This window comes from Solea senegalensis, linkage group LG17, assembly GCF_019176455.1.
Source record: "Solea senegalensis isolate Sse05_10M linkage group LG17, IFAPA_SoseM_1, whole genome shotgun sequence".
Classification (NCBI taxonomy): Eukaryota; Metazoa; Chordata; class Actinopteri; order Pleuronectiformes; family Soleidae; genus Solea; species Solea senegalensis.
Window position 1 is genome coordinate 17,649,943 of NC_058037.1, and position 14,820 is coordinate 17,664,762.

Here is a 14,820-nt window from a genome sequence, read left to right on the forward strand (position 1 = left end):
ATATCTAATAATTAATTAAATGCTTTCCTCAGGCAGCAGATTGTGTTTTATGGAAGAGTATTAGGACCACATGTTTAAAAAGTAAAGTAAAGAAAAAGTCATAATTCAGAGGAAAAAGTCAGACTGACTTTAATCACAGGAAAGTCAGAATTCTGACTTTAATCTCAGAATTCATGCTGTTTTATTTATTTTTTTCTTTCTTTAAATTATTATTTGTGGCACTCATACTCATCCGTAGAGTTTACATCACACCCATAAACAAATCCACATCATCATGATCTCATTGTCGCCTCTCTGCTGCCTCCTAGATGTTCCAACGGATACTACGGCAGACCCACGACACCAGGAGGCCTCTGCCAGCCGTGTGACTGCAGCGGTAATCTGGACTTGTCGGCACCTGGTAGCTGTGATCCAATCACAGGCCAGTGTCTGCACTGCCGGCAAGGCTACGGCGGCGCGGAGTGTGACAGCTGTGCTGATGGTTACTATGGAGACGCTCTCATCGCGAAAGACTGCAGACGTAAGTGACCCGGCATTCATACAAAAAATAAATACATTAATACATAATACAAATAGCTACAATTACTAAATGAATTAAGGATTTAGTAAATTATTGCAGAAATATGAAAACATTTTAATCAGGAAACTGTCATTCGGTGTTTGTCTTGCAGTCAATTTAAGGCCTATTCTGTTTATTTAATTTTACAGTGTGTAAACTGTATCGTCAGTTCTGTGTTTTACAGTTTAGAAGTAATTAAACACACACAGCTTTAATAATGCTGCTAATGTGCACTCGCGCTGGTACAAGGCAGAACTTTCATTAGCATCTAATTTCTTCCTGAAAGTGACATTATTGCGTTTGTTTGCTGGTTTCAGTGGCTGCTGTTCAACAAAGGCTTCATACACTCATTTTCAAGCCAAATAGAACATTTTATTAAGTATATACTTTTTGATTTAAAGCTGCATTGTGTAACTTTGGGGGATTTTGTTGTCGTTGTTGTTTGGTCTTTGTGAACAGATAACGTCGTAAACATTTGGGCTCTGTCCAGCAAAACTATCAGACCTGACTCAGGGAGCATTTGACTGTATACACCAGCAGTGCAGAGACAGAAAGGGACAAAATCTTTTACCCTGTAAAACTGCTGAATGACCAGGTTTTTTGATAGAAAAGAATTAACCCTTAGTGCCCATGTGGCACGGATCTGTGCTGTAGGTGCACCCATGCTAAACGGGATGTCCTTATATGGGCATCCTGGCGGTGTGTGTTTATAGGTCAAATATTCAGAATGCAGGGGTTTTGTCTTCTTATGTGTTGTTGAGTCAAAGTTATGATTCATTTTATGTCACATTTTTTTGTAGTGATATGAAGCAGCAATAATTGTGCAGAAGTCACAAAATCTTTTCTTTTTATTCATAAAAACGAGCCAAGGGATCTTTGAACTGTGATGTATTTCCAGATTTCACAAATTCAATCCGATTTTAATCATTTTGAGTACTTTTTGCTCAGGTGTTTTTATATAGTTAATGAAAATTACACTCTTTATTGCACATTCTTATAGCCTCTGTATATACTGTATGTTTAAACATAATAACGGACAAAAAAAGCAGCCAAAATAGTCTGTTTTCTAAAGGTTAACAGGATTCCTGTGGGTTCTTGAAATCCATGAAAGTTTTTGAATATCGCCCTAAATAGTCATTAGTCATTGGAAGTGCTTAAATTTTGGGCAAGAAAGAAGTTAAGTTGATATTTAGGTAAATGTCTCCCTTGTTTGTTATGACACCACCTACTAGATGACCGTGTGTTTGGTGCGTCATGATCAAATTAATTAATTTGGGGCATTCATTATGAAGGGATGGTGTTTTTACAGGCCTGTCCGCTCCACGGGTGACTGAATTTTTTCATTGTTGTCACAATGCATTCATTCATTGGTTACAATTGGGGTGTGAAGAGGATTTTAAGCGATGACCTCCTGGGACGCAGAGGATGGTTTGGATAAAAGCAACATATTCACTGAAGCAGTTTTGTTTGCATAATGAAAAAATAAATAGATAGATAAATTCAAGGATACTGTAATCACATTAAAAACATGCGTCGGAAGAGGAAAACATTTCAGGGAATCATTATGCAGGACTCCTGCTTCAGTGTCTCAGTGGGGGCATTAGACTGACGAGCACAACTTCCTCTTACAAAATGATACCTTTGATCACGTCACTTAAACACAGAGCACCATAGTACACCATGTAGCGTGTGTGTGTGTGTGTGTGTGTGTGTGTGTGTGTGTGTGTGTGTGTGGGCAGGAGGTGTGATGTCTTAGCAGCCCACTGACTGCCAGCTGTGGTGAAGAGTGAGAATGAATTAAAAAGCAAAAAAAGCAAAGTGAATACAGACGTACAGATACAGATGGCATTTGTTATTATCTCCATCAAAGAACAGTGGAATCAGCACAAGTGGAGACCAATGGGGGGGGGGCACCTCGCGGTGAAGAAGAGACGGATAATAAAAGCGTCAGACAAGCACAAAGGCAGACAGACAGACAGACAGACAGACAGATGGGTGGCTGACAGATGCTATTAATGTGTATTTGATAGTTCATTGTTCTCCAGTTGTTTCCCCCTCTCCACCCAGCTAAATGGTTATTGATTAATCAGCCTGATCTATTGCTCTCCCACAGTGCTGATCGGCTGCTCGTGTCTGGAGATGGAGGGCTATTATTGATCCCGCACAAATGACAAAAGACCAGCAGGAATTATTAAAACACAACAACTCTCTCTCTCTCTATACCTTTGTCAGTTTAGGTCTCTCTCTCTCTCTCTCTCTCTCTCTCTCTGTGTCTACCTCGCTCTCCCATCTCCCTCAGTCTTAATGAATTTTATTGAGTGGAGCAGTAGAGTTCACACTGAGTCCATTTGTGCACCATTAGACTGTAAAAATCCTATACTTTTTTTTTTCTTCTTCATTTTGGCAGCAGCCATTTTGTGCCCTCCCCACGCCGCCGCCTCACCCCCCCACCCCCACCCCCACCCCACCTTTAGCGGTCCAATTTAAATCAAGAGCGGTAATGGAGAATGGCTTCATTCTGAAAAGCAAACGAAACCACAAAGCAATTTGTCGGAAGGAACAAATTCAAGAAAATTAACTCGTCTCTTCATTTGTCACGTTGAGGAAAGTCATTTGCAGGTCGTTGCAGGGCGCTGTGTGTGTGTGTGTGTGTGTGTGTGTGTGTGTGTGTGTGGACTTCACTGTCACACATTTGTCCAAAGTGCACATGTATTCATTTGCTGAGGTAATTATACATTTATAAAATCACAATTTTTAATAGTTTGTCTCATACTGTCATCTAGAGAAATGGCTCCCAACCTTTTTTCCTTGTGCCCAAGACAAAGCAGTTCGTCCAACCCCAACATTTATATGCACAAATAAACAGCAGTTGTAGTTTCCTCTTCTCTCAGTGTATATGGATTCAAACTGTCCCGCGTTTCCATAAAATCAAAACCCAGGTAAATCTTGAGATATTGCCTTGTTTTCTTTTTTGAAACCTTTCTCAGTTCAGAGGTCACAGAGGAAATTAAAGGTCGACCAAAGAGATTTGTTTTAAATTCTGATTCTCTATCTTTAATATGCACAAATATCATTTGAATAACCTCATGTGATCCCTGGCGCTCCCCTGGATGAGGCTTGACCCCCAGGTTGGGAACCATGGACCATGGGTCCACTGATTTTCCATGGATATTAAAAATAAAGAAGTAAAATAAATACATTGGAAGCTGACAGCATATATAAAAACTGCACTGACTAAAAGTTGCACATACAGTGCACATAGTCTTCTGGTTTCTGCCTGAATCCAAACAGCAATTAAGAAGATTGAATGGCCACTAGGGGGCAGAAAGAACAGCGTTTGAATGGAAGTCTATTGTGAGAATTGGCCTATTTCTCACTTAAGTTACAACCGCAGTAAACATTTTTGAGTTCAATCACTAGTTTTGGGTCTTCTTCAAAAGAACTTAATGTTGATTTTACCAATTATGTTAATGTTTAGAGGAAAATAGGCAATAAACCATGGCAACTGACTGCCACTTGACTGTTACACACAGATGGTTTGCTCACTTCACATTAGCCCTTCAAAGAAATGTCTTGACGTGAGCATTAGAAACAATTAAAAAACCTGCATTATTAGTTAAAAAAACTCACCCACCATTCAGGCAAAAATGGCTTTTTCACAATTCACTTTCCATGAAGACGACAGATTGATTGACTGACGATGAAAATGTCACACACATGAGTCAGGACATCTGAATACCTCAGCAGAAGATGTCTGTTTATTGGTTTGCGTTACTCTAACGATGTGTTTCTTGTTGCACTGTGTGGATACAGAATAGAAAGTTTGACATTCAGATTTCTTTCTAAAGCCTCCACTTAAGTGCTAATAATGTAGAGTAGACGCACAATAACCACTTTGCAGTGATTGCCCGGGAAACAAAACAACATCATATGCTTCAGCTTGTAAAGGAAATGTCATCTTTACAATCAAGGACACATTTGTTTTTTGAAGAAAGAAAGAAAAAGAGGTTTTTCATTGTGATGACAGAATGGAGTCCAGATGGCTCCTGAACGGTGAAACTGGGGAAGACGGGCGAGAGAGGCTGAAACAGAGATGGACATACGCTCGACCGTACATGCATGTTGTCTTGTGTGTTTAATCAGGCATGTGCATGTGCTACTGTGTGTGTGTGTGTGTGTGGACATCTGTTGTGTCGCTTTCACATGTTAGAGTAGAGAAGGACAGTCAGTGACACACGTGTGAACGTGGGATGTCATGTGTGCTGCTAATATGGTGAGAAGGTGGACATGCTTGTGTCTGTGTGTGTGTGTGTGTGTACATGTGACAGCACATCCAACAGATGGGAGACGTGTTCAAGAAGCTTTTTTAATTGTGTGTCTTTGTGCTTGATTGACGTTTGTCGGTGTGTGTTCTTTTCCCACAAAACAAGCTCACGCACAGTTAAGTTAAGTTCAAGTCGTTCACAAAGTTCACAAATAGAGAACATGAGGGAGAAAAAGATCAAATGTTTGGCTTTTATTTATTTAGAATAAGGACATCAACATGTCAGATACTGTCAGATACTATATGTCTGTTGTCCACCCAAACCCTCAGCTGCCCTAAATTAACAGCATTGGTTATTAGAAAAATCATACTTTTATGTTTCTGTAATTGTTTATACTAGGGATGGGACGATACCACTTTTTTCTGTACTGAGTCGCTGAGTCAGATGTGACATGCTGCAAGGAATAAAATGTGAATAGTGACCCTACGTCAGGGACCAACATTTTAACAGTTTTAAAAGTGAACAATGTTACATTCAAACCATCGTCAAAGGAGTTCACAACAGTTTGACTTTGGATAAAAACTCCCGCCCGCCCCCGTGCTGCTGGTGTATGCACACAAACGCTCCACCAGCCAGGTCAGATAGTTTTGCAGTGACGTTTTCAGATGAAGGAAATATTCTTACTATGTCTCTGTTTATGAAGACCAAAGAGACGAGAACATCATAAACAACAACAACTGTTATCACCAGGACTTACTCACTGCAGCTTTAAAGTGACTCCTACTAAAGTAGTCATGGTACATTTGCCCTATTTTATATTTAGATTTCACTTTTGTACAAAGCTTTAAAATCTATTATTATTATTATTATTATTATCATGGACAGTGTTGTGGTCAGAGATGGTCATGATGGCAACAGCAGAAGATATAAAGTATGTATAGATCCAGAGCTACTGTCTAAACAGGTATTAAAATAATTATATGTATCTATCTATACAGCTTAAGTAGAGAGATATAGAAGTAACTTATTAATGGAGCATGAATATATAAAAATAACTGAACGTTATTCAGTCGTCCTCAGTGCCAAAGAGTCGGTACAAGATGAAAAAAAATATTGTCATGGTTTATTAAATTGCAGCAAACTTACTGTAAAGAGAGAAAATGAATATATAATAACTGTTGTTTTTTTTTTAGTTTCTCTGTGCTTACTCCATTGCTTTTACTTTCAGTAGATTGTGCCGCATCAGCAATAAAACGGGTAGATTCTCTCTCTCTCTCTCTCTCTCCCTCTCCAAAACTCAGAGATCGTCAGGGTGCAACGCCTCATTTTCACTAGGAGGGAGGCTGATGGTGATGTGCGGTAGATACTCAGTGTACCTTAAAATTGAGATGACTCAGTGCTCTTTCCCGTCAACGGTGTTTAGCTCCGCCCCTCTTCAGGAGAACCTGCTTAGCGTCGCTTCCTCTGTTGCGTCATGGACGCTTCATCTTTGGAGCTTTAGGGGCCCAAAGATAGTTCTAGAGAAAAAAAAAAAAAAAGAAAAACTTTTTCCTCCCAATCACAAGTTTTAAATTTACACATCAGTGAACTTTCCACTCATAAATGTCTTGTCAGGATTTTCTGCTGGAGTGGAGTTGACTTCTTTTTTTGTAACTCCATGTGAAGAGGAATGAGTTTGTGCTGATTTTCACGCTGGATTTTCACTTGAATGAACGGGGAAAATTAACATTCTTCACTCAATGGAAATGTGTGTTGTAGCCTTGTTTGCTTTTGTCATTTTGGCCTTTTATTGGCTCATTATAATAAATAATAACAATGTGCAGAGTCTAAATCAATCCTTTTTTTTGTGCAGTGAGCAGGATATTGAAGTGCATATTTATAGTAAATCCTCAACAAGACCTTGAGCAGGATATGAGCTTTTCTTATTCAGTGCACTGCAGCAGGAAGTTATTGTCAAACCAATGACTGTTTTCTCCTTGTAAAGAGACTTAGAATTAGAAAATTGCAACTGATGTTAAATGTGTTTTTTTCCTTCCTGTTCGGCAGCCTGTCAGTGTCATACGAACGGCTCAGCACACGAGGTGTGCAACAAGCAGACTGGACAGTGTCCGTGCAAAGACAACGTGGTTGGACGACAGTGTGACGAGTGTGTGGTGAGTATTCTGATATTTTAAGTATCTTTACTGCCATACGAGGGCTGTGCAACCAATCGAAACTTGTTTCTTTTACGATTAAGGCCCCAAGCAATTACAAAAACCTAATAATCGAAACAAAATGGGGGCTTTTATTCTGAATATAGTGCTTTTAATGTTGTTAAGGTGTCTGACTTCCTGTACCACTTCAATTATCCGGCAAAAATTTCAAGGTAAATTCAAAAGGTTTATTCAAAATGTCACGTTCAAAGCCAGTTTTTTCAATAAAAAAAATCATGATTTCAATTTTGACCCAACTAACTTACAGTATTACAGTAGTTTCCCTTTTACTTTACATTTAGTGAGTATTTTTGTTGACAATTATACTGCGTAACATTAAAATAAGAACAAATGTGCACTTTCGGCCAGCGACATTCCTGTACTGCACACAGGAAGTGATTTGTTTAATGACAGAGGCAACAGAAACGGCTGCAAACGACTGAAAACACAAACAAGTGCCCAAGAAAACATTCAGAAATGAATAGCACTCTTCAAACAAAACAGCAGTTTCACTGGGTAAATGCTTCTTGCCCCACCCGCCTCCGTGCTGCTGGTGTATACACACAAACGCTCCCTCAGTCAGGTCCAATAGTTTTGCTTGACAAGACCCGTTTACAAATGAGTGAAGCAGCAAACGCACAATGTTACGTCATTTATGTTCACCAAAACCAAAGATGCAGAATAGTAACATTTTTATTTTTTATAGTTATGCACCTAGTTGGTACCTTGTTGGTCAGAAGCCAATTTATATTTTCTAAAAGTGTAATTCACAAACCTTTTCCTCCTGTATTATAACATGTAAAGTCTCTGTCTGTTATAATGGTGTGAAAAATGTAATTTCCTCATCTTTTCCAATGACTTTTTTTTGTTTCGTTATCACCAACTCTGTAAATTCACTTTTCCCCGTTCACTCCCTGTCATTGGTCGCCCCTCTGTGCCCTGCGCTCCGATTGGTCTCAGCCTAACTGCTGGTGGGACGCCGAGCGTCAGGACTGCGTGCCCTGTCGCTGCAGCGCGTACGGCTCTATGTCTCAGCGCTGCGACATCGAGGGCCGCTGCATCTGCCGCCCCGGCTTCGTGGGCCGCCGCTGCGAAGCACGCCGCCCGAGTCACGAGCGGCGGGAGACGCGGCGGCCCGTGGAGCGGGTCCCCGTGGAGGCCGTGCAGCAGAGATGGGGAGGGCCGTCACGCACGGGGGGCTGCCCCAGGGGGGCGTACAGGCCTAAGACGGGGGTAAAACACACGGCACGTGTGTTAGAGTGGTGTGTTTGAAGCAGCATGGGAGTGTTTTCTTTTGACTTGGAGTGCAACAGTTCAACGGAGACATTTTGTCTCCACGGTGATTTAGTGTGTGTTTGCATGGGAACACAAGTGTAATACCTTTAACTCCATCATGCAGGGAGTTGTCATGGGACAGTATGAGATTAGAGAAGACACAGAACCTGAGTGATTCCTGCACTCTGTTTTGGGGGGAAATCATTAAAAACAGCTCATACCTAAGGAAGGGTGTGACAGCTGCCTTGACACCTTGACTTTTTCATACCCTGGTATACAGTGGAGCTCCACTTGTCACGTATCTCTGATTGTTTGTTTGGCAGGAAAAAGCTTCTGCAGTACCGGTTTCAGTCTGTCAAGAGTTCACTGCGCCGGTTTAAATCCACGGAGATCGAGCAATATAATATATCACAGAAGTTGACAGACTGTGAGCTGGTCTGACCCTCGATCATGTCCCCGTAGTGTTTTCCACTCGTATAGGAACAAGTCAGAGAGTGGACATTATTCCAGACCTGCAGTAACCTGACATCTTCCACGTTCTAATAAACTTTCCATCATCCCACTCCAGAGAGTGCGCAGGAGACAACGCAAGAGGAAAAACGGAATAAAATATGAATCTTAAAAAAATGTGCTCTTGTCTTCAGCGTGGGATCTTCTGGTGATAAAATGTCTTCTACTAGCCGTGGTGTCCCAGGGCACATCAGTAAATACTGGTCATTTATGGATTCGATCAGCGAGGCTTCCTGCCAAAATGGTGTCGTTTTGGACTGTTGCATGATGGGATTGCATGTTGGAGCTTCATATCTTGCCTGGCAGGGAGACGTGAAAGCATGACGAGTGGTTTTTACACGTGATATCACCATTTTGGCACTGAATGTTATTGAATTGCAGTTTTACTAAAGAATGGCAACCTTTAACTTTAGAGCCAGTTTGTGAACGTGTGAGTTATCTAATTATGAGATAACTCTAGCTCCTGGTGCAGTTTTTATTTTGCTTCTAAAGCAAAGCATAACTTATGTTGTGCCTTACTCTCATTGTTTTTTTAATCTTTTATTTAATTCTAACCTGTATTAAAGATTAAAGATAGTGGAATCAATACAAAACACTAGTAAACTTATAGATTAGATTATGCTACACTGATACTGAAAGCAATGGGCTGGTACGAGGAACCTGAAGTGTCTTGCGTTTGTTTGTTTTGAAGTTGAAAAAGTCACTTAAAGTTTACTAGCTGTCCTCAGCTCATGTTTAACTAACTGCCCTCCCTCTTTGTCTCTGTCACTGTGTGTGTGTGTGTGTGTGTCCAGGCTCAGACCCACGGCCTCAGCACGCGTGGACAGTGCGTCCCCTGTCACTGCAACTCGTTCGGCTCCAAGTCGTTCGACTGCGACGAGAGCGGCCAGTGTCGGTGTCAGCCGGGCGTCGGCGGGCCCAAATGTGACCGATGCTCGCGAGGGTTCTTCAACTTCCAGGAAGGCGGCTGCACACGTAAGCAGAGACGAGCGGGACAGATGGAAGTGTCACAACAACACAAGGCTCAGTCCGTCGGAAAAACATGCAGATTTTCTCCTGTACTTACTGTAATTTGCCGGCGGAGCAGCATCAGCACTCACAAAGTGCTGTCCTCATTAAACCGCCGCTCTGTTCCCCGCTTTCGTTTTAATTTAAAGTTTACGCAAATTGTCTGCGGCGTACTTGAAAAGCTATTATGTCATGTCAAAAATGCATCTGCATCGTTTCATAATCATTACAAAGTAAAATCTTCTTTCTTTCTTTTTTTTTTTTTTTTGCCCACAAGCAGAACAAAGTGAAAACACTGAGACAGACAAAATGGTAATCACTGGAAAAAAAGATGCTTCGTATGCGCCTGTGTTTGTATTTTATTCTGCAAATGAGCATAATATCCATAGCTTAACCTCTATTATTTTTTCTTCAAATGAGCATATAATCCATGGCTAAACCTCAGGCTTCCTAAAAGAAAATACCCTGTGAAAAGTAAATATGCAGATGTTTTGAATATCTTATATGTTTATGTATAAGTAAAACCTACGTCTGTATAAATCTTTTGTTTACTCATGGATCCATGAAATGAAAGACACTTTCTATACTATATGTCACTTTAACTGAAAATCCTCAGTCGCGGTGTGTCAGTTGAGATTTAAACAAGCACACGTGTGCGTCCACGTCTCAGATTAAAGGTCAGCGTTTGCTCGGATTCGGTCCCAAATATCACAGACTCGACGTCACAGCTGGTGTTCGACACTGGCCGCGCAAAAATGCGCCGTTAAATGAAACTTGTGTGGACAGTCGTTTCTCTTTGAATTACTCAAAGACATTCGTCATTAATCCTAACATTAAAGACATGGAGATGCAGTGAAACAACCCCGCAGCTTATTTTCTATTTTTATCCCAAGATTATGATTCACGTGTTACAAAATGACCAATTTAATTCATACACAGTGACATAATTATGCCCTCGTGTAGCAGCAGCAGCAGCAGCAGCGGCCGGAGACTCAGGTGTGCACTGGATTAAGATTCACTTGCACTGACATGATGTAAAAAAACAAAGCAGCACAGAGTGGCTTCAGGAAATAGACTCTGTCATATACTGTACACCCTGAACAGCCACTAGGGGGCGACAGCACTGGTTGCAAATTCGATTTGAATGGAAGTCTATGGAAAATAGGTCCACTGTTCACTTGGTAATAGAATACTTTAAGCTTAATTTTTATGGGAAAGTACGGGCAGCTCATGGCCAAGAGGAAAGGTATTGGGCTTGTAACTGGAAGGTTGCCGGTTCAATCCCGGGAGGGACCAAGGGCTGGGGTACCCCTGAGCAAGGCACCCAATCCACCATTGCTCCCCGGGCACAGACGTGTGCAGACGAGTTTATGGTCTCACTCGCTACCTTCAACTCTTCTTCTTTGGCACTTTTAATTGTGTACAAGTGTGTAAATAATGTCCCATTTCAGGGAAAAATTGACATAAAGTGAGTCGTGCTGCAGGTGACGACTGTGAAGTTCCGTTTGCAAAACATCAACATGGCACGGGCAAAAATATCAAATCTGGCTGCTTGGAAACGAAAGTTCAGATCCAGATTCAGTTCAGATTTATGGGCGACATAACTAGAAATAATTCTTCAGAAATGAAGAGGATCTTTGACAGAAACAGGACAGACCCGCTAGCATGCGACAGTGTCAAAGAAAAACTATGTTCACAACCTGAAGATGTTTAAAAGCATCTATAATGCTCTTGCTCTCTTCTGGTCTCTTCCTTTTTAATCCACTTCCTCTGTCGCAGCCTGCCAGTGCAGCCATGTGGGAAATAACTGTGACGCGAGCACAGGACAGTGCATCTGTCCTCCCAACACTGTCGGCGAGAGGTGTGACCGCTGCGCTCTCAACCACTGGGGCCACGACATCGTAACTGGCTGCAAGGTACGTCTGTGTTTTCAGAGTGATGTTCTTCTGTCTCTCTTATTTCCCTCTCTCCCTCCCATCCTCTCCTCTCCTCTCCTATTATCACACTAGCTTGTTTGCTCGGCTCAGAGTGTTTGAGGAGCCGCGAGGCAGCAATAACAGTCAAATATCAGAAGTCGTAATAGACTATTAGCAATTAGAGGCTGGAGCGTGAGCGTGTCGCGAATCTCGCTTTAATGACAACATTGATCCGGGGAACGATCATGTGAGGACAAACAGAGCGGAATGCAGCAGGTATTATTGATACTGAACAACAAGAGCACAAAGTGAAACAGCTCCAAGTAAAGTGTCTGAAAAGAAAACGCAACAAAATACAAACATTTAAGAGTTTTTTAAGAGTAAAACAATGCATTAATCGTCTCGTAGGATCGCCCTCTCACATAACATGCTTTGCTGTAATGCTCGTTGACACTGACTGGAAACAACCAATTCCAATTCAATTGGAGCCTGTTATATATATATATATATATATATACATATACATATACATATACATATACATATATATATATATATATATTGTCCATGGTTTCCATGGTGGACCCACCTGTGTTTTCCCTCTTTAATCCCCTGCCCTCTTACTATCTTTTCCAGGCTACCTGGGTACTAAGTGAGTACTAAGTGGGTACTGAGTGGATACTAAGTGGGTACTAAGTGGGTACTGAGTGAGTACTAAGTTCAGTACTAAGTGAGTACTAAGTAAGAACTGAGTGGGTACTATGTGAGTACTAAGTAAGAACTAAGTGAGTACAAAGTTCAGTAATAAGTGGGTACTAAGTAAGAACTAAGTGGGTACTACATGTACAGTACGTGGACATTGTGGAGGTCCCATATGGTCTCGCTAAAATGATAGGACCACCAGGAAAACCACTGACAAACCCAGCTCAGGAGCCATATTGTCAGCCCAAATAAGAACCATTATGGGGCCCACATTTATTGATATCCCCACAGTTGTGGTCTTGAAATAAAATCCCGAGTCCGAGACCGAGTAAAAATGCAGTGATTCCGAGACAAGACGGAGACCTTCAAAAAGACCGACCTCGAGTACTACAACACTACTGGCTGGGTAACATCCCATAATTATTGCAAATTATAATAATTGCCAGAAGATCATGTCATACTGCCATGACGACCAGCCGTCATTGTTCTTACGTCTTTAGTTTGGACTAAAGTGAACACAAATAGGACTATAATGTGTCCAGAGTCAACTTGATTACTGAGCCACGTGTTCCAGTTCCCATTTTCAGTGAAAAAAATCCAGATTACTGCCACCTGCTGGTAAGGAAAGTAGTGTCAGTGCAATGTCTGTATCTCAGATGAGATGCATAAAGGATTCAAGTGGTATTAAATGTTCAGTGTGTGTTCATTTTGTGTTTGTATTGTGTGTGTATTCCAGGAGTGTGGCTGTAGCGTGGTGGGCTCCGTGACCCAGCAGTGTAACATGAACACAGGCTGCTGCTTATGTCGGGACTCCTACAGAGGAGAGAAGTGCAACGAGTGTCAGATCGGATACAGAGACTTTCCTCAGGTAAATAAATAAATAAATATGTAAATAAATCAATTATGATAATAAGTTACTTTTAATGTCTGTAAAATGTCCTTTGGTTCGTACTGAGCAAGAGAAAAAAGGACAGAACTTCACTCAGGATCTTTCTGTGCGACAACATGACAACATGATGACGGATGCAGGGTCGATAAATCATTTGAAATAAAGATATTTTAATCTTTTAATCTCTGACTGACATACACACGTACACAATAAACTAAATAACACTTCTTGTGAACACGTCTTTCTGGTTGCTCGACACTATATTATATTATTATATTATCTATGAAAATTCAGTTTTTAGTTCTTCTACTTGTATTTATTTCTTATACCGTTCAGGACTGCAACTAATGATGACTTTCATCATCGATTCATTTGTCAATTAGTTGTTATTTAGTCTGTAAAATGTCAGAAAATGTCGATCAGTGTTTCCCAAACCTCACAAGGATGATGTTCTCAAATGAGAAACCTCCAAAATATTTAACATATTTATTTAAATGTAACGATTTCTTTGTTAATTGGAGCAAAGAAACCAGAAAAATATTTACTGTTGAAAAAAAAACCACACACATTTTAGTCTAAAGACAACAAGGTTTTTTTGACTCTTGAATAGAAACACTTCAAATGGTAACTGCAGCCTGAAGATCAACAACATCCACACAAACACAAGCAGTTAAAAACTCTTAAAAATGTATTCAACTGTGGCTGTATTCAAGTAACACAGTGACATTTTACCTTGAATACCATGGCAATAGAATAAAAATAACTTGAAAATAATGTGATTGTATGGTGAAGTCGCCGGACAAGTCTGGAAGTTGAATGGTTTGGTGAAGCTTAAAGCTGAGCCACTAAACAACTCCTGCACCTGCTGTGTCGTTGATAACGGACGCATATTCTTTTTTTCTTATATCTCCTCACAGTGCACGCAGTGCAAGTGTAACGTGGCGGGATCGGACAGCCAGACCTGTGACCTGGAGAGGGCAGTCTGTGCCTGCGCTGACCGCACGGGAAAATGCAGCTGCAGGGTATGAACGCACACAAGTTTTACTTCCTACATGACGTTTAAGGGTGATTTTTATTCATTATCCTTTATTTAGCCAGGGAAGTCCCTTTGAGATCCAAGATCGTAAGATAAGCAGCATAGGTGGTACAAATAGTTACAGAAACCAGACAATTTCAGGTATAAAAGTCCCAACGGAATATAAAAGTTAAAGGGAGGTAGTTGAAAGACGGTAAAAAAAAGGTAAAACAGCAACATGTTTCTTTCATGATAGTCTATAAAATGCCTTTGAATGTGTTTAAAGAAGGCAAGAAACGTACAAATATACATACATTTCACCTTCAGCAGGTGTATAATCAGGTGCATACGTGGTGAATAAATAGAAAACAAACTGATTTACAGGTTGATACGTCTTCCCGAGCAGTAACGCCACGAAGTACGGGATAAAAAAAAAAAAGTCGCTGTTTTATTTATAAGACCTTGAAGTTTTCTCACCGCTGACAACGG

General features: G+C 40.8%; 1 protein-coding gene across 1 annotated transcript in view; it reads left to right on the plus strand.

Moving 5' to 3' along the window:
* Positions 1 to 14,820, plus strand: part of lama2 (laminin, alpha 2) — a 182,816-nt gene that overhangs the window by 105,368 nt on the left and 62,628 nt on the right. Inside the window, exons 21-27 of the mRNA XM_044049818.1 lie at positions 309 to 520; positions 6,871 to 6,977; positions 7,977 to 8,249; positions 9,596 to 9,776; positions 11,589 to 11,725; positions 13,164 to 13,295; positions 14,234 to 14,338. Of these exons, the coding sequence (XP_043905753.1) occupies positions 309 to 520; positions 6,871 to 6,977; positions 7,977 to 8,249; positions 9,596 to 9,776; positions 11,589 to 11,725; positions 13,164 to 13,295; positions 14,234 to 14,338 (1,147 nt within the window). The remainder of the gene's footprint in view (positions 1 to 308; positions 521 to 6,870; positions 6,978 to 7,976; positions 8,250 to 9,595; positions 9,777 to 11,588; positions 11,726 to 13,163; positions 13,296 to 14,233; positions 14,339 to 14,820) is intronic.